Genomic DNA, 26,592 nt, shown 5'->3' on the forward strand with positions numbered 1-26,592 from the left:
GATAAAATGGTCACCCCTGTGTATGTGGATTATTGACTGTCTTTGAAAAGTAGGAAAATAAACGTGTATTTTCCTTGAAGAAGCTGTGTGTCCCTGTCTTCATGCTCCTTTCTCCTATGCTGCCTGCTCGCCATTGACTAATCCCCCCTAAAAGTTACGTGGTCAAGCCGCCAGCTTGCCACATATGGTGTTTCGGATGCGGGCAAAATAAGGAGCAATTAAAAAGACATACACCTGTTTAAAGGGCTGATGAGCCTAAGAGACTTTACCTATAAGCCAGTGATGAATATGGCAATTGGTGCTAATCCCTATTCTTCAGCTGTTCAGCAGGAGGCTGTGAGGGCTGTGTTAAAGAAACAGGAACAGCAAGGCGGCGACTGGTGGATGCAGTTTCACAACGATTGGGAGAGAGTCCGCACAGCGAGTGTGGTAAAGAAACCGGAAGTGAGAGAAACTTCGCGGATGGTAAAGGAGAGCGCTGCGGCTAGATGCAAGCCAGGTGAGCGTTCCAAAGTGCTGCAGGACCTGAGAGAGTGGCAGCAAAAGTTCAGTGTTACGGTTCCGCAACAGCTGCAAATGTGGGCGAAAGTAAGGCCAGTAGCTGAGTCCGTAGCTGGTGTTGGTGAGTTGCCAGGAGCAAAGGAGGCTCCTACAAAGTCTTCAGTGAAAGAGACTAATATTTTCTGTGTACCACAGAGAGAGCTGTACAGACAGGATGTCTTAACGTTACAGCAGAGTAAAGTGAGACAGATGAAGAGGGTTGACCCAAGCCACATGGAGGAGCCATGCTGGAGATGCCACAGAGTTGGTGAGTGTGTCCCGACCTGTCCAGTGTTAAAGCGGCTAGAAGTGCGAGAGGCTTCACAAGTGCCAGGAGAGTCTACTGCGTCTGGATTCAAAGTCCAGTCTGGCATATTTGGCCAGAATTCATCCCCAGCGGTTCCACACCGGAGGCCCTACTACAGGAATGGTGAGACTATTCTTAAAGGGGTGGTGGAAAGGGAACAGCAGGCTGGTGGGTTGAAAGACTGTGACTCTTTATTTACAGGCAAGGTCCGGAGAGACATTGTTCAGGGAACAGACTTTTCCTTAGTTCGGGACTCATTAAATAACAATGAAGTATTGCATGTGGGGCAGTTGTACCAGTTGGGTAATGTTTATCCTATGCAAAATGTGATGTTTAATTTTGCTGAAAAATGTTCAGAGGTGAATTCTGAAAGTGTGACTGTGGGGAGTGAATTAACACCCATAGAGAAAAGTGTAGGGGTGACCCCTAAATGTAATGTTCCCCTAGAGCCTGTGAAGGAGGTTGTTCACAGTGGGAAACATGCGGAAGCAGAAAGTGAGTGTGTGCAACACAATATGAGTGAAAATTGTGTTGGTAATTCAGATGGAGGGTATCTTAAAGGTGAAGTAAACCTTAAGCCCTGCCCCATGTATAACGTGCAAGAGTGGGTGTGCAAGTTTGAGGCTGTGTGCAAAACAGAGTGCACATATTGTTTTGGCCCAGGTCACATAACGGATAATTGCCCCTTTAAACAGTGTGACGCTGCAAGGATGAAACTAAAGGAGGCATTTGACCTATACTTGAAAAGTAAAGACTTGCGTGAGAAAAGTGATTCAGGTGGGGATTCCCAGACCACCTACAGTGAACCCTTAGAGACAGAGGGTTGTGTTAAACTCAGTGAATGTATGTTGAGTGGCAACCAAACTGAGTGTGTTGTTGAAAAAGATAATATGGTAACCAATGGTGGTAAGCCACATGGTGTGAATGTAGAGGAAAGTAAAATTAATGTTAAACTTCCTCTTAAGGCTCCAGATTGTGAGATTCTGGATACCCCAGATCCTGTGTGTGACCCCACTCCAGTTCTACAGGCCGTAGAAGGAGTATTGCAGACAGAAAGTGTCTGTCTGTCAGTGGATGAGTCCAGTATGAATACTCATAATGCTGCCAAATGTGAGTTGCTTGCTACCACTGAGCATATAACTGATTGTGTGTCAGTGTGTGTGACACAAATCTGTGACCAAGAAAGACACCCTACAGTGGGTAAAAGGCAGAGTGTGCATGATTGTGATGCCAAAGCATGTGTGTCTGACTGGGTTGATACAAGTCCAGCCAAAGTATCTTCCCCAGTTAATAAAAAGCAGGAGTTGTGTGTGACCACTCCCATAGCCATACATGTGTTGAATCCCTGTGATAGAGGTAATAAGGTTGCCTTAAAGGGTTCATCCAAGAGCGTTATACCTTCCATTGGTGGGGGGTATTCTAAGGAAAACTAAGCCTCTCTGTGCAGGTTCAGGCTTAGTGGCAGAAAGTGTAACTGCATGTGGTGAAAGTGACTCCCATGGTTCAGGCATGATAACCTGGGGGAGTAAATTGAAAAACAAAGGCAAACGCATGGTGATGCCTGAGAGAGGGTCCAGTATGCAAAGCAGCCTATGTGTGTACACGGTGATTGAAACATATGGGTTCAATATGTTACAGGCTAAAAAGTGCCCAAGTATACACCCTGGTGGTCAGGGTGATGAAATGCAGATCCCTAGCCCTTTATCCACAGAAAGAGTGGGGAGTATAGAGGTAGAAATCCCTTTAAGAGAAAAAGAATTTCTATTAGGGTTTCAATGTGCTCACCCCTACGGGTTGAAGCAGAGAGGGGGGATATGTGGTAGAGTGACTAGGAAAAAGGTCACTCTAGCCTTTAATTTCGCCCCAGGGACTGAGATAGGCTCCAGGAAGGGAGTTATGAAACAGAGAATCAGCGCTCTGTTTAAAGACTTTAGTAGTCAGGGACTCCATTCCATAGAGCCAGTCCAGAGATTGGAGTTCACCTTCCACAGGAAAGCTGTCCTGTGGAAAGACTATTTAAAGTTAATTGGAATAGGAGAGTGTGTCTCTCAACAGGGCACAGCAGGTAGGAGACCTGGCTGTGTGAGGAACTCCCAGAGGAGCTGGGAGTGCCGCCTGATCCTGCCAGAAGCAGAGGGAGCCCGTGGCTGTGTCTAAGAGCCAAGTTGTTGTCTGTGTGGGACATTGAAGAAAAGCCAGGAGGCTAAAAGGTTCACTCAAAGACTGTGAGTACAGGGGTGAGCCACAACAATTGTTTTGTTTGCTGGTAGTCCACCAGGGGCCCAGCCTAGTCAGGGACTGCTTCAAGGTGTGAAGGTAGTGCCCAATGGGCTAGGTTTTTATTTTATTATTTGTTTGAATGATAAAATGGTCACCCCTGTGTATGTGGATTATTGACTGTCTTTGAAAAGTAGGAAAATAAACGTGTATTTTCCTTGAAGAAGCTGTGTGTCCCTGTCTTCATGCTCCTTTCTCCTATGCTGCCTGCTCGCCATTGACTAATCCCCCCTAAAAGTTACGTGGTCAAGCCGCCAGCTTGCCACAATAAATATATATATATATATATATATATATATATATATATATATATATATATATATATATATATATATATATATATATATATATATATAATTTTATTGTCATATTTATCGGCCAATGTTTCGGTCTCCACTTAAGACCTTTATCAAGACCTGATTCACATTAAAAACAGAGATTTAAATAGTTAAAACATGTGACACTCCCAATCGTGTATATTTTCACCAATCATGTGACTAACGGAGAAAAGCTGCACCAAGAAAATGCACAGGAAAAAATTTAGAGAGGGCAATTATACACATCAATGGACAGGAAACATTGATTAGAACAAAACCACTAGATTAGATAAGATGAAACATTGTTGCTTATGGTAAATGTAAACAGCAAAAAAGGAATAGCAAAAAAAGAATAGCAAACTGGATTAGTTGGAAACAGATATTTATTGTTGGTTTAAAAAATATAGGAGAGAACGGTGTTCATTGAGACCCCCAGGGGCCAAGGTGTTGAGTTTTTTTTTTTTTATCCAGAACACTTCCCTGTGTAAAAGGATTTTAGATCTATCACCCCCACGTCTCAGTGGTGGAACATGGTCTGTAGCTATGTATTTAAAAGTGGGGAGCCTATGTCCCATTTCCAGATAATGTGTAGCCACAGGTTTATTCGTAGTGTTATTCCTGAATGCCACACTAATTGCAGACCTATGTCCAACCATTTGTAGACGCAATGTCTGATCTTTCTTCCCAACATAAGATAACCCACACGGACATGTGATTAGATAAATGACATGTGTGGTAGTACAAGTAATGTGATGTCATATAGAGTAACGTTTGCATGTTTGGGGATGTAGAAAAGAATCGGCAGGTGTCATGTACCTACATGAGATGCAGTTAGGACAACGGAAACACACGGTTTCACTCCCTGGAGCCAACCCCTAGATTGCTTTTGATATCGATCAACCGGATCGCTTTTCACTAGGAGATCCCTTAAATTGGTGCCATGTCTATAACAAATCATGGGGGGCTTTGGGACTGCACGTTGTAGATCGGTGTCGGCACTGACAATTCTCCAATTGTCCTTCAGACACTTGCCAATAGTTTTAGTGCATTTGTTAAATGTAGTGCTAAATACCAATCTGTTATGTTTTATCCATGTAGTGGCTATTTCTAAAGCCTCCTGTAACATCCTCTCGGGATAACCCCTCTCCCTAAATCAAATCCACATCACACTCATTTGTTTCTCTGCCTGTGATTGTAGAGAATTGTTTCTCAATACTCTGCAGAATTGTGAGATTGGCAATGATTTTTTCATGGGACCAGGGTGGCAGCTCTTAAAGTAGAGTACATTTTTATCTGTGGGCTTTCTGAATAGAGTAAAGTCCAAACGGTCTCTATTAAGTGATATTTTCACATCAAGAAAATTAATTCTGACCGGATGGATATCAAATGTAAACCTTACTGGAGACGCAATGTTGTTGAGTTCATTAACCATTTCTAGAAATTCTAACTCTGTCCCCTTTCAAATCATGATCATATCGTAACTATAGAGACAAAAAAATAAAAGTCTTATCACCGCATCTAGGAATAATCTGACCCCTACAACCGACCATTTAAGAAGAAACTCTTACTGGTGGTGCTTTCATTAACTTGTTAAAAATGAGAAAACTTTCCTGATATTCTGGTTCTGATGAGTTTTTCTTCCTTGGAATGTGTCCAACAGACCTGACTTGTGTGCTGTCTGTAGTAGAATGACATGATATCAGAGCACAGAGGTCAGTTCTGCATGCCGCAATCAAAAGAAACCAGTACTAGACAACTCAACTATAAGAAGTAAAAGTTTAAAAGTGCAAGGGATGGTTATTATCTCCTAAAGGCAATGGCACATGGGGAGATTTGTCATCTGCTGTACAGCAGATTTTACATGGGTGACAAATCTCCCAGTGTTCCACAGCCTTGAAAAGTAACATAGACAGTCACCTAGGCAGGCCCGGATTTGTGGAAAGGCTACCTAGGCCCGGGCCTAGAGCGCCATGATTTTAGGAGGGCGGCATGCTGCCCAACCACACCCACATTGATTCAAAAGTACTGGGGATGCGCTGGAGATACAATCATTTTTAAATTTCCTGTGAGCAATCCCCATTGCTCCAGTCCAGATGATGAAAATGTACATAAATAAAAGGGAGGGGACAGGGGCGATGAACGGCAGTGGGCCTAGGGGCGACCACTATGTAAATTCGGCCCTGGACCTAGGAAGAATATAGAGCCTGTTGAAGTAATATACTATCTATACATCTTAAGTAAGGATTGGAATGTGACACTTGACAGCTGCTGAACTCACATTTACTGGAAGGTAAGAGAACAAGAAACAGGTGGCATCAAAGGCTAACTATATATATATATATATATATATATATATATATATATATATATATATATATATATATATATATATATACTCATTCTTGCGGCTGGAGCACTCTTAATACATTAGGCAATTGCCCGGGTGCAGGTTATAATCAATCAATCATACATAAAGCAAACAAAAAACCCGCACACACAGGACTTATGAAGTGCAAAAAAATATTAAAAAATTTTATTGAAACGTTTCGGCTCCTGTACTCGAGCCTTCTTCAGGTGGTGTGTACAGTGCAAATAACCATCAGTATTTAAACACAAAATGGCGCCAAAGGCACGACATGTGCCGTCATGGGGTCAAATGTGCGTCACTATAAGGAGTGTATAAAAGCCTTACATCAGAAGGCCGCTTGATCTAAGGGACATGTGTATCCTATGGCCATACTCTATGCAGGAGCGTGGTAAGTGTACCCATATATCCATTGTTGATTGTATTTAATCAACCTACACTGATCAATGATGGATATATGGGTACACTTACCACGCTTCCTCAAAAGCAAAAAGGTTTTTTTTGGGTAGGATTTGTTTTGAATAATATATACATATCCTTTTGTTTTTTACTTAGTTGTAGAAATTTTGAATTGAGGTTTTTCATAAAAGCTGATTTAAAGGAAGTTATTTCACCTCTTATAAAGGCTTTCCAAGTATCCCAAAGAAGATTTGGATTTTCTTTGTGAATAATATTGTCTTGTATGAAGATATTCCATTTATCTTTTAACATTTTTTGGAACTCAGGTTTTGAAGCTAGAAAAACAGAAAAATTCCAAGGAATAAAAGATTTAGGAACTAAATGAGTTATCAGGATAATGTTAATTGGAGTATGATCCGAATATGAAAAATTTCCTATATTAGCCTCTTGAATATGTTTTAAGAGGTTCGTGGAAGTTAGAATATAATCTATCCTTGTGGCTGAACCATGCGAATGTGAGTAAAAGGTAAAGTCTCTTTCAGAAGGATTGAAGATCCTCCAGGTGTCATTTAAGTTGGTTATATCAAGAAAATCCGATAGAAGTTTAGATTTTTTTTGAGTTGACTTTAGATTCATATTACTTTTATCCAATATCCAACTATGGGATTCGTTGAAATCTCCTCCCACCACTAAATTGTGAGAATTAAGGGAGCAAATGTTTTGGGTGATTTCCAAATAAAATTCAATTTTGTCATCATTAGGAACGTATAAAGAACAAATATTCCAAGGAAGATTATCAATAAGAATCTCTATATGGGCAAATCTACCCTTATTGTCTATTTTCTTATTTAAGATGTGGTAATTCAAGTTTTTAATGTAATAAAATTGAGACTCCTCCCTTTTTTTTGATGGCTGGTGAATGAATAGACTCTCCTACCCATGAGGAACATAACTTCTGGCTTTGATCAATATTTAAGTGGGTTTCTTGTAGTAGAGCGATATCTGCTTTCAGTTTTTTTAATTCTTGTAAAATTCTTTTACGCTTTATAGGAGAATTAATTCCATTAACATTCCAGGATATCATTTTTAACTTATCCATAGCTCTTAATAAAAAGTATTAAGAAGTGAACAGGGTCATGAATGTATAAACTAGCCTTACATATAAATTTCTCAATGGTGGTACAGAGCAAAGAAAATGAAAAACAATAGTACATATATGAAATGAATAAAACATAAACAAATGAAGTAATATAAAGTAAACACAACATAGTGAACATATGTCACAAACACTATGTGACAGTTACTTATTTAGTAAATAAAGTCAATGACTTCTCTTTTTTCCTAGAGAGTTTGGAGAACAACTAAATAGACTCTTGTATCGAATCTAACCTAAAGAGGCTTAGGCCGCCTCCTCTTTAAAAAAAAGAATCAAATAATGGTGAAGGTATATTTAGTAAATACAAATAGCTTTTTAGTAAACCAACTCAAATGTTTGTGACGAGGAGGTCCTCGGAGTATGAGGAGATCTAGAATGCTGGTTAGAAGAGTATCTTGTATACCTTTTATTGAATTGGGTTACCTTTCTGGAGATGTGAGATTCAGAACCATATCTGAATTAGATGTTCTTATATGTTGACTAGAGTTTCCTTAATTTTTTTGTGATATTGAGGAAATATCATGGTGAACTTGTTTCACAGATTGGGATTGGGGTTCCAGACCGGAAATAAATCTTTCTGCATCCCTGTAATCCTCAAAAGAGTGTGTCTCTGTGGGTAAGAATACTTTTAGGATTGCTGGGTAAAGCATGGCAAATTTAATTTTAACTTGAAACAGCATTTGGCAAGCCTTATTGAAGTTTTGCCTTTTTTTTGATAGAGCAGGAGTAAAATCTTGAAAAATCAGTATTTTATGTTTTTCTATAAACAAATTTCTAGATTTTTTGAAGGCTTGCAGAATTTTGTCTTTGTCATTGTAATCCAAAAATCTTGCCAATACTGTCCTTGGTTTATGTCTGTTTGATTCTGAAGTTGAGCCAACTCTGTGAGCTCTTTCTATTTTCAGTAATGGAATCTCCTTCTGTAACCCTAAAGCCTTGGGTATACATTGAGAGAGAAGTGGTATTACAGTCTGTTGTTTATAGCTTTCAGGAACATCAATAAATCCTCATTTTTATTTTCTAGATCTTTTATTTTTTTTCCAGGTAAAACAATTTATTATTTGATGAGGAGGCATTATTTCCAATGAAGAAACTCTTTCCTCCATTTCTGCTATATTGTCACTCTGTGAGGTAAGTTTTGCAGATATACCCTGTATGCCAGTTTGTAATGAGAATAGCTACAGAAGTAGCTAATCTCATTAAACCCACTATTGAAGCAGCTTTAGACAAGGCTATATGCATATAGCCTTGTCTAAAGCTGCTTCAATAGTGGGGTTAATGAGATTAGCTACTTCTGTAGCTATTCGTTTAATATTCAAATCAGTGGGTGTGCTTTGAGGAGGGGAGGGTGTTACTATTGTGTGGCAAGCCTTGCTGACATCCCCCATTGCCCTACTAGCTGAGGGGCCGTCCTTCTTCCTCTTATTATCAGGGCTAGAGGTGGTGGACGACGGAGCTGCGCTTTCCCCGTTCTTCTTGTGTCTCACCGAATCACCGGCCATGCTGTTGAAGATGTCGCCACTGGTAATTTTTTCCTTAAGTCAGTTGCTAAGAGGATAGGCAGCGGAGCGAATCTATAGCGCTGCGCAACACTCAGGCACCATACCCGGAAGTCCCTAGGGTTTGAGAATTGAGACATTATACACAGTATCTACCAAGATTCTTCTAACAATGCAGATGTATGGTCATGCCCCTGATCTGTCACACCTCAGTATGCCCAAAACCTACCCATGATGTGCCCAAATCTCACCCACTTCCCCACATGCCCTGCATCTTTCCAGCCTCCAAATCACATCTTCTCCTGGGGTACCCCCTGTCCTCCAGAAGGCATATGTTGATCCTAAAATATATAGTATGGGTTGGCATTGATGGCATAGAGTAAGGCCATGTCCTGGTATATAATAGGGGCTGATAATTGAGACATTATACGCAGTATCTACCAAGATTCTTCTAACAATGCAGATGTATGGTCATGCCCCTGATCTGTCACACCTCAGTATGCCCAAAACCTACCCATGATGTGCCCAAATCTCACCCACTTCCCCACATGCCCTGCCTCTTTCCAGCCTCCAAATCACATCTTCTCCTGGGGTACCCCCTGTCCTCCAGAAGGCATATGATATGTTGGTCCTAAAATATATAGTATGGGTTGGCATTGATGGCATAGAGTAAGGCCATGTCCTGGTATATAATAGGGGCTGATAATTGAGACATTATACGCAGTATCTACCAAGATTCTTCTAACAATGCAGATGTATGGTCATGCCCCTGATCTGTCACACCTCAGTATGCCCAAAACCTACCCATGATGTGCCCAAATCTCACCCACTTCCACATGCCCTGCCTCTTTCCACCCTCCAAATCACATCTTCTCCTGGGGTACCCCCCTGTCCTCCATAAGGCATATGTTGGTACTAAAATATATAGTATGGGTTGGCATTGATGGTATAGAGTAAGGCCATGTCCTGGTATAAACTAGGGGCTGATAATTGAGACATTATACGCAGTATCTACCAAGATTCTTCTTCGCACTTTGGGCATTTTTATAGGGCTCTAGATCTGGATTAGGATTTATATGAGCCTTGCAAAATATCTTGCAACCCTAATGAAACCCAAACCAGTTCCTGGATTTGGCTTATCCATAATTTGGCTGCACTCTCTGTGCAAAACAAATATGGGTTGAGTGACTTCTTGCGCTATGTACACATGCACAAAGAAGAAAGTAAAGAGGGAGGCATCCATAAAGCGAGAGGCATCCATTTACTACAATATGTTTATATATATATATATATATATATATATATATACAGTATATCATCGGCTCGAGTCTAGGAGCCGAAATATTGAAATAGAGTTATGAAGTTTTTTGCTTTTCACTAAAGCCCTGTGTGTGCGGTTTTGTTTTGTGCTATGTGGATAATTGATTAGAACCAGCACCAGCACAGTCATTGGTGCACCAGCTCTGGACTGTATATATATATATATATATATATATATATATATATATATATATATATATATATATATATATATATATACTTCACATTTATAACCATGTATTTTGCATTTCATTTGCTAAACAGCAATGTGTACAATGTTTTTCTAGTGATCACTGCAAACATATATGTTGTTATCGGCATTAATTCTAGCAAGTAACATTTTTTTTCCGACAATTTAAGTTGGTAAATATTTCTCCTATAATTATTATTAATACAAGCAGCATAGTACTGTTGGCATATAAAACAGCACTGTGACAATTGCCAAAGGACCAGCTGCCATTATTTCTGCAATTTTCCATATCATCTCAAATACCAGTGAAAGTGAAAACCCCATCTCTCAGTTCTGCAAAACTCCATTACTCTGCTCTGAAAACAAATCCTACCATTCCTGCTGTAAATCAGGACTGTAACTATCAGTGCCCACAAAGCTAAAGTTATTGAAACATTGCTAAAATACACAAGAGGAGAGTATAATGATAATCATGCCTGTTAAGTCTGTAGTGTATGTTGAGCTCATTATATTGTATCCCCAGTTTATGCACCTGCCTTCCCTTAAAAGTATTTTTGGTTGCTGAAAACTATGCAAGACTGTTTGCCATATCAGCTGTGGGTGAGTTATTTGTTCTGCTGTAATACCACACTCACATGTTGAAACTGAATGAGATGAATGAGCTGTAGCAAGGAATGATTTTTAACTCCACCCATAGTTTGGGATAGGATTATTGTAGTCTCAAACTATTCTCTTTTCATCCACCCCCTTTCCTGAACTTTCTAGGGCAAAGTTATTTGAAGCAAGAGAGAATTTCGGCATTCCCATCTTCTGAACAGATTAGCCTGTTTCCCAAGTTGTGTTCACCCTCCTACCTCAACAGCTCATGCCAACCATATTATTTTAAAATGTTATACTTTAAGCAAAAAGGGCTATTTTTCGGAGGACTGTTACATGTTTTGTTCTGCTTGTTGCCTAATCCAGGGAGCTTCATAAAAGTGGATACGTTTTTTCCTTACGGACGCGATGTTGGAGATCTTCTTTTAACTCCTGGAGATGACTCTGATTCGGAACCTTTAAGACCCAATCAATCACTGCATTTCTATGATGGCACCATCTCTACCTTATTTGTAAGTAGTTCTGCCTGCTTGGTACCCTGCACTTTTATGACTACATGGTTTGTCTTTTTGTTTGAAAGCATACACTAAAAGAACAATTTACACAAGCTCATTCTTTTGTAACAATATGTACTAGTTTTATAATGCTAGAGAAATTGTGACATTTTCTTTAACTTCATTTAATTCCTGTATTTTCAGTGAATTGTAAAGCTTAATGTATGCTAAAGTATTTCCTGTTTGTATTATAAAGTTCCTTTTTAAATTGTTGTAGAAAAGTAATGGGCTGCAGTGTATAGAGAATTATCCAGTGCAGCATACTAGATTTGTATAACTTTGCAAAACTGAATTCTACACTGAACCTGTATTTATTTACTTTTTCAAGACAATAAAAAGACCAGATAAGTAAAACTCCTTATGCAGCAATCCTTGAAGTAAAAATATGTTTAGTTGCTTTCTCTCTCTTTTACTTTATTTTGTATTTATTACACTGTGCCTTGTGCCGACAATTTATTAAGATAATGTTTAGAATGGTTCCCCACAGCTGCTTTTCCTTCAGTACCTTATTTATGAATTATGTTCATTACATAGGTGCATCTCTAGTAATTGTTTTCTGACAACTTAGTGTTCATTCAGTTCATTAACAAGCCTTTGTCTAATTGAACATTTCTTGATTTGGTGTGGAGTTAAGGATAGCTTGGGCTGATGTATTTGTGTAGTTTTTACCCCGGCCACCAGAGGCCACTGTGGGACAGAGAAGGGTATAAAAGGAGGTTCCCCGCCCAAGGTGAGCTGTCTTGATGGGAGGGCGTGGCCAAAGAAACATCACCTGGCTGGGTAAGTGGAGACCCACAATGGCAGATGGAATTAGTTTCCTATGGGCACCAGTGACTGTTTAGGACTAGGTAGGAAGGACACCATGGCTACAGGCCAGGACTTGGATAAAAACGGCCTAACCTGGAAGAGTGGAGGGGTATCACTCTGAAGGTATCGGGCCACTATTAGAGAGAGGGGGAATATAGGTGGTTAGGTGGGATCCAAGGTCCTTAGGAAGGTGTGCCTACTGAAAAGAAACTGGAAAGAAGGAAAGTTGTGTAACTACTGTGTCACAAGAAGTAACTGCTGATGTATGTACGTGTGCCTGATGGAAAACCTCTGGTGTGCCTGAGAATAAAAATGTTCTGTTTTAATTTTATCCTTCGTGTTTCGTGTGGTGAGTACCACTTGGGTTTACTTTCCCTTTAAAATCTGGAAGCCCCTACTAGATCCTTTTATTTTTATCACATTTGCAAACACATTTTTTACATTTTGCAACAACAAAATATATATTTTCATGGACTACAAAATATTTTTAAAACTTTTAAACTAAAGTCTGAGTGCATGAGTAGTCCAATCCATTTTTTAAGAATGTAACCTTTTCTTTTTTCGCACAAACACAAGCTTATGAGACAGTTGTGCCACATTTAAATCTGGAATTTCTCTAAAAGGGTATTGTATTTCATTTTCATGGAATACACATGGGCTTAATTAGATTTCCAGCTGCATATCTTTCCTAGTCTGCTTATGTTGTTTAGCATTGTTTTAGCCAATGTTGTATGTAAGATTCTTGTGTTGTAAAGGTCAAATACTTTGGCTCAGCAGTGAGGCACAGTCTTTCATATAAAACAGCTGGATTGCATGTTATGCGGGTGAATATCTTCATTAACATCTGTGTTAATATACATACATATATATACACATACAGTATATAGTATGTTTTTCTGTGTTGTTTTTGCCATATTGTAAGCGAGGATTGCTTAATTCGGTCATGTGCTTTATGTACTGTAGAAATGTATGTTGCTTTAAAGGATTGAATTTCACTAAATTACTTTTGCATGCTTCACAACTTGTAGTGAATATGTATCCTGTTTGCAGTTAAATGGATTAAATCCAGAGATGGGCCCTAAAAAACATTTAAAATCATGGGCCATATTTATTACTGTCCCAGACAGAACTGCAAGAGCGCCAAGGGTGCAAAATTGCATTTAAAGAGAGCTTGTGTCTGTGGCATTGCTATACTCTGCACCTTGTGCCAAATTGAAATTGCAAGGTGCAAAGCTTACCACTGTTGGGCACAAGCCAGCCCTGTTCTAACCCCTTCCCATAACTGACTAAGCAGCATCATTAAAGCTACTGTAATTTGTCCAGACATTCGCATCAGTTTACTTAATCAACAGAACAATAGGCCTTCCTCACTAGGGTTGGCAGAAGAGGCACTTGCCTAAGGAGCAAAGTTGGGGGGGGCACCAGGCACATACCTTCTCTGTTGCCTACACTTATTCCCATCCCATATCTCCTCACTGAAGTGCTGTTCTGCACCCCTGTAGTCAGTGACCGCATACTACATACCTCCCAACTGTACTGTTTTTAGAGGGACAAACCTGCAGTCCCTCATTTGTACTGAAATTTCCCGTTTTTCTCTGCACTGAACAGCCAGAAAAAGAAACAATGTTTCTAACTTAATTGGCTTTTTGTCAGAGAGCCCAGAAGAGCCACAGCAGCTGATAAGATACTTTTGTAACAATTTCAAAATAAGCAAATAAGTAATTGTAACAATATAACAGGTCCCTTGGCAATTCACATTCATTAGCAAAACTGTAATAACTGAAAAAAAACACAGACATATGTTCAAACTTTCATAACCTGCTAAATTTTGTAAAATGAACATGGTAATTAGGGGATGCGCGCCAACTTTTTGTACCTCTTTTTATTTCCAAAATGTTGGGTGGTATGCATACACCAGTTTTCACATGCTCTTGTTCAAGTGTGTGCTCACATCAGGGGGGTGGAAGTTGCCGGCCTGGCACTGTTCCTGACTTCTCTCCTGAAGGATTCAGCTACCTCAACTGATACAAGCTCCATGTTCGTAGACTACCACTGCTCTTATATCCTGGTGGAAAAACTGCCTAGTATTTTAGCAGAGAAAGGACCAAAACTGCCCATACTGCCTCCCATTCTCTTATTGTATTATGAATACATGTGGTGTTCTGTCTGTGAGACACTGTGTGCAAAAAAAAACTTCAAACCCAGATCAGATTTCTAAATTTACAGCTGTCTGGATACGATGGTTTCTTTTCAAGGAAACAGAATCCTACAAAGCAACACAATAGGGAAAAGTTTCCTATTGTGTTTATTTTATTTGGCCAGCACCCAAGCAGTTAACTACACATTTGCAGGGTTGTGCTCCTCTCTGCACCTACAGAATATATATATATATATATATATATATATATATATATATATATATATATATATATATATATATATATATATATATATATATATATATATATATATATATATATATATATATATATATATATATATATATATATATATATATATATATATATATCCAGAAGAAGGTGAGCTCTCACAGGTCTTAAGATACAAAAATAGTGAAATTTATTGAAATGGAAAAAATAGCTGACGTTTCGGATAGCCTATATATATTTATTTATTTATTTATGTTTTTTCTTTGAATCCATTTATATATTTTTCTATGCAATTTTGTGAATTTGTGTTTTGCAAAATCATTTGTTTTTTTGGGTGGATGCTTACTATTAGGCCTATAGAGTGGAATTTTACAAAAAAAAAAAAAATACATATTAATCGCAAGTTTTTATATTACTTCTTTAACCCAAAAACAATTTGTTTATGTTATGATTGTTTTTCTTTTATAATGAACGATCAAAAGCTAAACAATGCTAATAAACAATGTCAACAGGTCACAACTAATGGCATGATTGCAACCAGCAAACCACCACCAGAAGATGATTACCTTGAACAGTTCCCTCCAGATTTTGGCTTGATTGCCCCATTTCTGTCTGATATTGATACATCAGAAGGTGGGAATGTGTTTTACAGAGAAGACACATCACAAGATGTCTTACATTTGGCATCCAAACACATTAACAGAGGGTTTCCAGGAAGTACCTTTATACCAAAATCTGCTCTTGTTTTCACTTGGGAAGATGTGCTACCCTACTACTCTCAGAGAGGAGATGCCATTCCACATAACAAGGTACCTGATATTTATTTTCTCTAAACTTTGCAGGTATAAATTAGACCCATGGTTCAAATGTTTACCATAGACTGGTGAAAAGACAAGATGATGTATCATAGAATTTATGTGACAGTCACTTTAGGGTGTAAATATTACATGAACATGCTTCACTTCGTAGAAACATAACACCCTCCACCCTTCCTAAAACCTCCTGGACGGTGTATCCACTTGAAATATTCACACTTCGACTCTTGAGGATCTTACCCATTTATTGTAATATCTTATATATCAATTATATCTCATATCTATGTCATAAAATATTGGTCTCCTGAAACTGATACTGTGCACTTTACAACTCTATATTCATCTTTATTTCCCCCCTTGAGCAGACAAGTAAAATAAGATGCTATTGTAAACTACATGTCCCTTGTCTGCATTTTATGTTATACAAGTCATAATCACAAGCACAATCATATAGGGAAGCTTACATACTAGGGAATTCTCTTAATGCAACCTGTTATGGTGATTGGAAATGCCTGAGAAAACAAAAAGTAATGGCAGCATCCTCTAAGGCTCCTTAATATAAATATGCTTTTCTACTCATATTCTAACATATTGTGATCCTGGAATGCCAGACTTGGGGCCACTTAGCTGCTGTAATGAACAGTGATATATTTGTATTATGTTTAATCTGACACTTTGATGCCCTGTTTGCGAGCTTGTTTAGATCATCTTGCAAGGCACATCACACATCTATTCCTATGAACAGAAAGGCAGTATGAAAAGTGCCAAAAAAGTGTGCTGTCTGTACTCCAACCAGTCCCCAACCAGTGACTCATGAGTAACATGTTGCTTACCAACCCCTTGGATGCTGCTCCCAGTAACATCGAAGCTTATTTCGTTTGGCTTGGAGGCACATTTTTGGTTGCATAAAAGCCAGTTGTACTGTCAATCAGAGCCTCCTGTTGGAGGCCAGTCCACATAGGGGTTACCAAATGACCAATCACAGTACTTATTTTGTACCACCCATTTATATGGTTATGTTGCTCTCTAACTCTTTTTATGCCTGATTGTTGCTTAATGGTAAAAATGGCTGAGGACACCTGCCTAAGAGGCACGCTCATGCTTTCCCTTAGTGCTCTTGTACTTGTCCCTCATGTCTAAGTAAATGACCCCTATAAAGTGCTTAGAATGCAATACATGCCTAAATGCTGCTGTGCATACAATGAGACTACTCGCCAGCCTCAAAAGGGTGACAAGGCCCATCAACAAATCTATAAGCAGAACAACTCAATTTGTATCAAACAATTTACAAGCAAACCTTTCAATATGTATTTGAAAATTGCATATAATGAGAAGACAGCATATAGTGTAAGACTTTCAATAAAATGAAATATATATATGCTTGGCTTAAGGTCTACTTACAGAAGGTAAATTATAAAATGTTAAATTGTGGAGAGCCCCACATTGTCTCAGGAACCAAATGAAAAATACACAACTAACCTTATATAGCAATAATAACTAAAACACTCTTGTCATGTGCCAGCTCCTCCCATAGTAGGGTCGCTTTCCTGCTGTACTGGTGTCCCCATTTGTACAGAGTTGTAATTATCAGTGCTAGATGTTAATCAGATAGAATATGTCACTTCCAATACACACCCAGTATATGCTTGTTTCATATGCTATTAGTGTCCCATTCATTGGCCGCAAATCTGTAGCACCAACTGACCCAAGCCACTGTGGGACCCCTTTATTAACACCACATCCTGGCCGTAGTTACTGAGTTCCCCAGTGTCAATAGGAGCACTTGCACACATTTTGTCGGCAGAGGCAGGACAGGTACAAAGACACTCTGTGTAACTACGTAGAAATGGAAGAAGTGTGTTTGGGAGTAAAGGTGGCCATAGACTTAAAGATCCGCTCGTTTGGCGACATCGCCAAACGAGCGGATCTTTCCCCGATATGCCACTAAACTGCGTGGCTATATCGGGGGTAATTTGAGCGTTCGCCGTATGGCCTAACGATCGAATTACGATGCGCCAAGCGGCTCCGACGGGTCGGTCGGGTAAAAATCCAACCTTCCCAATCGATATCGTGGCCAGATATCGATCGGGATGACCCGTCGGAAGCCCCCATACACGGGCAGATAAGCTGTCAAATCGGTCCAAACGACCGATATCGGCAGCTTTATCTGCCCGTGTATGGCCACCATAAGTGCCTAAAATGAATAGCATCAATAGATACACACAAGCATGTCTCAGTTGAGATTTTAAAGGACAACTAAAGCTTAACTAATGAAGTAGGGTAGAAATGTTATACATTATATTTTGGGCTTCTGTACCAGCCCAAGGCAACCACAGCCCTTTAGCAGTAAAGACCTGTGTCTCCAAAGATGCCCCAGGAGCTCCCCATCTTCTTTTCTGCTGATTCACTGTACATGCTCTGTGCTGCTGTCACTTACTGAGCTTAGGGACTGACTCACAATATATAGTATACATAGAATATAAATGTCACAATATAAGACTGTTAAGTAATTAATACAGATAATTACTACATCTACTATATCTGCCAATCTGGCACCTTGTTCTTAAAATGCATGGCCATCCTGAAGCCAATTCTCAAGTCAGAATCTTGTGTCTAATCTTAGGGTGCATTATGGGTATGGGATCTCATATTTGAAAAAAGAACTTTCAGAAAGCTTTCCCATAGAGCCCATTTTTTGTTAAATAGCTGTGGTATGGTGCGCCAAAATACTGGGAAAAAACTTTTTTGGAAAACCCCAGGTCCCAAGAATTCTGGATAATAAATCCCATACCTGTGTCAGCTTTTAGTGATGTATTGGTCTAGGACCCTTTAATATATGCACCCCTTAATCTCCATAAATAATATAATAAAGTAGATCAGTTAATAGTGGCATAATAACCTGAACATTTTGCACTTGCAGCTTGACAAATGTAACTTTGACCTTTTAGTGTGACATATAGAAGCAGTCTCTTTCTCTCTCAGTCTGATGTGCCCTGACAAATAGCTTTCCTATCCAATCAGGCCCGAATCTGTGGGGAGGCCACAAAGGCCCGTGCCTAGGGTGGCAAGTTTTTAGGGGCTACATGCTGCCCAGTTGCAACCTAAGGAACACTGGGGGCACAAACTCCTGTACGCATAATCCCCAGGACTCCGGCGCAGACTGGGGGGGGGGGTTGGGGTGCACTCACAAGGGCGCCGGGCACTAGGACCCTGTGGCCTAAGGGCACCAGAAGCCCAAAATCTGGCCTGTATTCAATTCTGCCTCCCCAACAGCTGTTTTCTATGCAGACAGAAAAAAATACAAAAAACACATATCTCCAAAGAATGCCATCACTAAATTGGCAAGGCCTCAAGAGCTTAAGATCTTATCTGTAATGCTCGATCATTGTCAATATAGTTGTAAACAAGCAAGGTGCCTCTCCTGTCCCTTAACTTCTTCCTCAGTTGGATATAGTAAAGGATCAAGTTAGATGTTGAAAATGGTATTCCTAACACAGTATTTCATTATCTTAAATATCATGTTAAAAATATAGTAATATGGAAGACTCTACAAAAAAAGCTTTGCCATTTTTATCAGATGTTTTATAAGCCATTTTAATTATTACAAATAAGTAATTTTATTAATCAATATAATTGTTTTAATTTCTTAGGGAAACACATTTCAGGCTGTTTTAGCATCAGATGAATCCAAATCCTATGCTATTTTCCTCTATCCAGAGGATGGCTTAAACTTCCATGGGACACAACCAAAGAACAATTATAATGAGGAAAACTCAGCCCGAGTTGGATTTAGCAAAGGGGCAGAAGCATTTATTTTGTGGAAGACTAAAGGACCACATAATGAGTTTGCCAATGATTATTATTCATTGGAAATGTTACGCTGGTAAGTAGTATGTACTGTAAGTGTTATTTACAAATGATTAATAATAAAATATGTATAAGACTATATGTATTCATGTGAAAGCACAAGCATGTTCTTATACCTCTGCATGCATGCATTTTAACTTGAGTTTACTCAAGTTAATGCTTTGATACTGGGGACTCTTGGGAACTGACTGTGTAAGGCAGATTAGTAAATATACAGTAGTTTTTAAATTGCACATTGCAGCATATCTTCTTTGTCAACATTTGTCTTCACAGATTTTTTATTAACTTATAAACAGACTCAGTTACCGAAATGCCTTGGTAATTATGCTACCAGTGTAGTCACACTGTAAGGAAACATTCTCCTGTCTTTCCCTATGCCTCCCAGTGACCTCCCAGCAGAGATCCCTTATATATTCCTTGTTCTGGCATTAGCCGTTGGCAGTTACTAGGTCCACTTACCTGCTGGGAAAACACTCTGAACCTGTTTCCCAAACCTGAACCTGTACGTCTTGAACTTCGTTAGCCTTTGAACCTTGCCTGATTTGGATTTAGTTCAGTTCTGACCTTGAATTATGCCTGTCGAGCCAGTAAGCCTGCTCATTTTCTGTTTACCTTCTTGTGCAATTTTCTTCAACTTCCCTTCCCACTCCAGAGAGCCTTCTTTCCCTATTAAGCTCTGTAACTGACATTTTTAGAGGAGATAAACTGGATAAAGAGAACAAGGAAATAATAAAGGTTTCCTTTTTAATAGACTGTTAATTTAAAAAATGTTGGCTTGTTGACTCTGAAGGAAGTTAAAAACAGACTAGAACATGTAAAAGTGCAAAAGGTCCAGGACCAGATGGTGTTCATCCCAGGGTACCAAACTTAATTTCGCAAGATTCTTTGATGTCTGGCATGGTTCGAGAAGACTAGTGAAATGCAAGTGTGATGCCTTTATTCAAAAGGAATCCAGTTCTCAGCCTGAAAACTATAGGCCTGTTACTATAATTGATAACTGTAGTAGAAAAGCTTTGGCCAGGGAATAAGATACTGGAATACATTCTGAATCATAATACTATGATTTATGCACAAATTTTATGCACAGATTTATGTACAATATCTTGCAAGACAAATTTAGTAGCTTTTTATGAGGAATGGAGTACCACACAAAAGACTACTAATTAAATGAAGGAAATTTGGCTTGGAACATAATATTTTTACTTTTATTATTACTATTACTCATTAGTGTGCAGCTGTTTTTTTTAATGGCTCCCTTGGAGCACCATGTGTTGTATAAAGTAAGCATAAATGCTGCTTCATGACATCTCACAGCTACAATAATTGTTTACAAATAATCTTGCGTATTCTGTTTGGACCTGCTGGCTACATAGCAAAACAGTAAACATTTTTAAAGGAGAAGGAAAGCTACGGAGGCATTTTATTGCCAATAGATTAGCTGCAATAGTGCAACCTAGAATGCTATATTTATTCTGTAGAATGTTTTACCATACCTGAGTAAAAAGCTCTAGAAACTCTCTGTTTGTTTAGAATAGGAGCTGCAGTATTAATGTGGTGTGACATCACTTCCTGCCTGAGTCTCTCCCTGCTCTGGGCTCAGATTACAGTAGAGAAGGGAGTGGTGGGGGGAGAGGAGCAAACTGAGCATGCTCTTGCCCAGGGCAATGAGGTTTAAGCTGAAGGCAGGAAGGCTGATACAGAAGCCCATGTGTATACAATAGAAGGAAAGAAATGCAGTATTTCTTTTGACAGGGGACTCAGAGCAACATTTTCGGGGGTTTACTGGTATATTTAGATGGACCTTTCTGATAAGGCTTACTTAGTTTTAACCTTTCCTTCTCCTTTAACAGTGCAAGTGTAAGGGGTTTACAGTACCCTCTTCTTATCCTTTGATCTCCCAACTAGTAGGTGCATTACCTCATGTTTCTGGCAAGTGATGTTGGATTGCAACTGGCCGGTGATTGTAGGATCATCCACTCACGCTGGGGGGTGGAGTAAAGCTGTTCCCAGGACTGGGCTACGCCGGTGGGGTAGCTTCTGAACAAAGTTCAGAAACCAGTTAGATATGAAAGTACAGGTATGGGATCTGTTATCCAGAATGCTCGTCAACTAGGGTTTTCTGGATAATGGATCTATCTGTAATTTGGATACTCATACCTTAAGTCTATTAGAAAATCATTTAAACATTAAATAAACCCAACAGATTTTGTCTCCGATAAGGATTCATATTATCTTAGTTTAGATCACTGTTTTATTATTACAGAAAAATGGAAATAACTTTGGATTATTTGGATAAAATGGAGTCTATGGGAGACGGCCTTCCTGTAATTCAGAGCTTTCTGGAAAATGGATCCCATACCTGCATTACACCAGACAAGCAAGACATTTAAAAGTTAGTTACCACAAGAAAGTGGTAGGGCAGAAAAACCCACACTATTTTTTTCAATAAATGAGTAGAGTATAACAGTGATTTTATTAGCAGAGTCATGCAGCCATTACACAACAGTAACTTTCACTTTTTAAGCTGTCAGAAAGTATGCACAGTATAAGTCTGGGCACAGTGACATCTACATGCCATTTGTATAAACACCACATATTCCCCCTATAGTAGGAAAGCATTTGGACAACTATAATAAACAGCAACAAATAAACAGTATGCATTTTGAAACAATATTATACATTCTTCACATCACAAAGTCCTTGGTCCATGCAGGTAGTTTTCTGATTCTCTCAGTACGTCTTATAGGTTCACTTTCTTTAGGCCCATTGCAGCTGGCATCAGTAGTAGGAAAATGTCCTTCATCAAATAGAACTTCTCCAAAGTCATTCCTAACAGAAGCATTCCATATGCGACCATCAGAAAGTTCATATGTGTATGGTCCTCGCTGGTGTCTCACTTAAAGTGGTGTAGTAAATTTAGATTGTCCTTGTTTCAGTAGTACTCATTTCTTAATTCTGACTAAAGATCCAGGCTGAAAGTGCACTTCTCTTGCACTATGTTTTCTGTCTGTATAAGTCAGTGATCCCCAACCAGTATCTTGTGAGCAGCATGTTGTTCTCCAATACCTAGGATGTTGCTCTCATTGTCCTCAAACCAGGTACTAATTTTTGAATCCTAGGCTTGGAAGCAAGTTTTAATAAAAAACTAAGTATAGTGCCAAGCAGAGCCTCCTGTAGGCTGCCAGTTCACAAAGGGGCTACCAAATAGCCAATCACAGTCATTATTTGGCATCCCAAGGGAGTTTTTCATGCTTGTGTTGCTCCCCAACTCTTTTTACAGTTGAATGTGGCTCATGGGTAAAAAATGTTGGTTGACCACTGGTATAAGAATTTGGCTTGTTGACGTTTCACAATGTCATCAGTAGACGATTTTGTAGGCACAGTATTTTGTGGAAGTTTGATGTCTGCAACATGTAACTTAGTGCGCATCCATGTAATAATTCAGCTGGAGATGATTGGATTGTTGCATGGTGGTTGCTCTGTAGTTATGTAGGAACTCTGTTGTAAATACTTTCCAAGATTTCCCAGTAAGATTTGCTGTCTGTAGTGTTTCTTTCAGACTTCTGTTAAATTGCTTGATTTCTCGATTTGCTTGTGGGTAATACACTAAAGATTTCCTATACACAATATTTATCTCTCTCAGAAAGTATTTTAACTCAGATGAGACAAACTGTGGGTCATTGTCTGATATTAGCTCCTTTGGATTACCTTTTCTGCTAAAGACTGTAGACAGAAATGTTATTACTGTAGCTGATGTTATATGAGGAACAAATGCAATTTCAGGCCATTTACTGTAATAGTCTATCAAGGTTATAGCAAACCTGCAGTCTATAGGAGCATCTGTAAAAGGACCCACAATATCAATAGCAAGTTTTTCCCATGCTGAATCAGGAAATGGTACTGGTTTATACATCTGGTTTCAACTTAACTTTGTGTACAAGGTTCTTTACACAGCCCAGTGAAGTGTTGCTTTGTGGTGAGATTTTAGACACGGGTGGTGTGGCAGGCACTGATGCTGTAGTAATGAGACCATCAACTAATTGTAGGTTTAATGCAGTAAAGAGATCCCTTCCAAGTATAGCAGTACCCTTATTCACAATGTAAAAGTCACATTTTGCAGTATTTGATTCAAATTGTACAGTCACTGGCAAGCAACCAAGCACAGGGATTGGATCCTTTCATCTGACCAGTTTCAGGGCAGGTGCAACAAGCGGATCTTTTGCAAAGTATTTCAAGAAAATATCTTTTGCTAGTATAGAAACAGCTGAACCTGTATCAAGCATCAGGTAATGGAGTGTCCTTTGTCAGCAGAAGCAGTACTCACACTGACAGTGCATATAAACTTGACTGGATATCCACACTTAATACTGTAACATTTGTAGTAGTGAATTAATGAACATCTTTAGCAGAACTACGGCAGATCCTGGCAAAATGTCCTACTTTTGTCCATTTGCGGCACTGTTTAGCTTTTGCAGGACATGTAACATGATTTGCAGTGTGTTGTGTTGAACCACAGCGAAAGCAGTATTTTCTGTTTGTATTTGCTGTATGGTTTTGCAGTGTAGGTGAATCCCTTTCCTGAGCACTGTATTTTGCCTGTGACTCTGCATTATTACGCCACAGTGCTGAATTCACAATCTGTACATTCCCAGCAGTTCCCTGACTGAGAGTTTTAGCCTCTGCCACTGCTGTTTCAGTCTGGCTTGAAACTGGAATTGCCTTTGCAAGGGTTAAATCTTCTCTAGGAGCAGTCTCTCTTTAATGCGAGGTGAGTTTGTTTTTTTCACTATTTGGTCTCTTAGCATGTGAGTCCCAAACTCACAGGTAACAACCAGCTCTCTCAAAGCTGCTACAAATTGTTCTGTGGATTCACCATTACGTTGTCCACGTTGGAGGAATTTATATCTCTCCGCAACCACATTTACGCTTGGCACGATAAAGTTCTTTATAGCAGTAAGAGCAGTTTCATAAGTATCATCAGGTAATGGTAATGTATAGAATATACGCTGTCCCACTGCTCCCAGGCAGTGCATAAGTAAAGCACGCTTTCTAGCAGCAGAAATCTCCCCTTGGTCAGCAGCATTAATGTAATTTCCAAACATATGGATCCAATCAGTAAAAGGTATGGTAGGCTTACCAGGGTTTGGAAGAAAAGGTGCAGGCTGCTGCAGAGGTAGAAGAGCTATCTCGTCGTCAATTTGTTATGTTTTGGGTAGCTGAGGATGAGTAGAGTATAACAGTGCTTTATTAGCAGGCTCATGCAGTCATTACACGACAGTAACTTTCACTTTTAAGCTGACAGGAAGTATGCACAGTATAAGTATGGGCACAGTGACACCTGCAGGCCATATGTATAAACACCACAATGTTCCCGGGCCCGTGCGGTGCTGGGAGACCCGTTCCCGCCTGAATCCTTTGGCGAACTGCCTCTCTGCTGTCTGGATGAACCCTGTGAATGCTAGGTAGCGTGGGGTAGAGGGGGATTCTGCCTGACGCTCCAAGAAATCCAACCGTGCAGTTGCTTGACTAGCCACGCCCCTCCCCAAGAGATGTATTTTTATTAGGTTTTGCACACTAGTCAAATCAACGCTGCTGAGGAATTTATTCTTTTATAATTTGCATTTTACATATATTTTCCTATTCATATTTAGGAAAACCAATTCTGGTATGCAGGGAGTCTGGATTTATGAAATCGGAGGACCATCTACTCTCAAATCTGTTGTGGCTGCTAATGTAGAGCACTTTGCTACACTTGATGAAAAAGAAGAAAACCATTCAGAGGAGACAGAAGATTTTAATGACCATTATGTAACTGAACAAGATTATGAAAATAATCCCCTTAAACCTAATATTCCAGGTCTTAATTTGATTCCTGTTGACCCCTATCTAGACCAGGAGGACGTTATTTTGGGAAATGTTAATTTTCAAGTTCCATCTTTTCCACAGAACAACCCCCAAATTGTGATTGTTGATGATGAACTAGAGGACACTGGAGTAGGTAAGTTTGTCTGTATTATATAATGGAAAATCTATAATAAATACTATATGCTGTGGTTTAGAAGTAGTAGTGAATCTGGTTTCATAGTTAAACTATCTTAAAGGGATGTCTAATAAGTAAAGGCAATTAATGCACATGTGCATGCTTCAAAGGTAAACTATCATAAAGGGATGTCCTATTAAATTAAGGCAATTAATAAATATATCAATTTTAAACCCAAAATGTGTTTTGCTTTAATCTTTGTACTTTTGAATCATTTCTAATTTATCTTTTGACCTGCAAATCTTTTTGAAGGCTTCAGGCTGCAAGAAAAAAAAAATATATATAGCAAAACCTAAAGCATTTTATATGTACCTCTAATAAAGGATGAACCACAATGGGTCCCCTTTTTAAATATTCTTTATTTCTACTTTTACAAGCATAGAATGCAATATATAGAAAACAAGAAAAGAACTAATTTAAAGTACAGAGACAGAGTAAAGTACATGCCATTAATTTTCTAATCATTATCAATGTGTATAGGCATACCAAGTTATGATCTGTAATACAAATATTACACAATTATTGTTAGTCATAGAGAATGGGCAAGATGAAGAGTTCATATTTAAGGTAGGAATACTACGTACATTAAGATGTTGCTTTTCTCTCATATTCTTTTGTTGTGGTGATGGTACGTTTTTAAAGAAAAAGTTAAAGAAGTTAACTCATCAGAGTCTCATAAAATAGCTTTAATGTATATAAGGGGCTATATATTACTTTTATTTGCTTATAATTCAGTTTAATAACCACCTTGATTTTATAAGTCACAATTCATAACTTTTACATTTTAAAACTGTGTTGTTATTCAGAGTAAATTAGTTCATTGCATAAGTCTTTAAATTTACTAATATTAACGCTGACTGCTTTTAAATGTTGTCTTTAGTGTTCCAGTATAATACAGGAAATCAGCAGACCTGTGCTAATAATCGCCATCAGTGCTCCAGTCAGGCATTTTGCAAAGACTATTCAACTGGATTTTGTTGTACATGCATTCCTGGCTATTATGGTAATGGAAGACAATGTGTGGCAGAAGGTGAGATTTTCCCATTCATAATGTTATTTCTGTGCATATATATAAATATATATACTGTACATATATACTTTACTCTGTATGGGATTATTAACTCAAACCTTTGTAAGACAGAAATGTCATCT

General features: G+C 38.9%; 1 protein-coding gene across 6 annotated transcripts in view; it reads left to right on the plus strand.

The window, feature by feature from the left end:
- Positions 1–26,592, plus strand: part of nid1.L (nidogen 1 L homeolog) — a 250,909-nt gene that overhangs the window by 107,114 nt on the left and 117,203 nt on the right. For 2 of the 6 annotated variants that reach the window (XM_018263141.2, XM_018263142.2), the window contains exons 1-5: positions 11,040–11,479; positions 15,231–15,527; positions 19,184–19,416; positions 25,052–25,398; positions 26,321–26,470. In XM_018263141.2, the coding sequence (XP_018118630.1) occupies positions 11,258–11,479; positions 15,231–15,527; positions 19,184–19,416; positions 25,052–25,398; positions 26,321–26,470 (1,249 nt within the window). In that variant the 5' untranslated portion in view covers positions 11,040–11,257. Of the gene's footprint in view, positions 1–11,038; positions 11,480–15,230; positions 15,528–19,183; positions 19,417–25,051; positions 25,399–26,320; positions 26,471–26,592 lie in introns of those variants that run through there. The other 4 variants (XM_041562803.1, XM_041562804.1, XM_018263140.2 and 1 more) reach the window with 4 other exon arrangements.

Source organism: Xenopus laevis, chromosome 5L, assembly GCF_017654675.1.
Source record: "Xenopus laevis strain J_2021 chromosome 5L, Xenopus_laevis_v10.1, whole genome shotgun sequence".
Taxonomy (NCBI): domain Eukaryota; kingdom Metazoa; phylum Chordata; class Amphibia; order Anura; family Pipidae; genus Xenopus; species Xenopus laevis.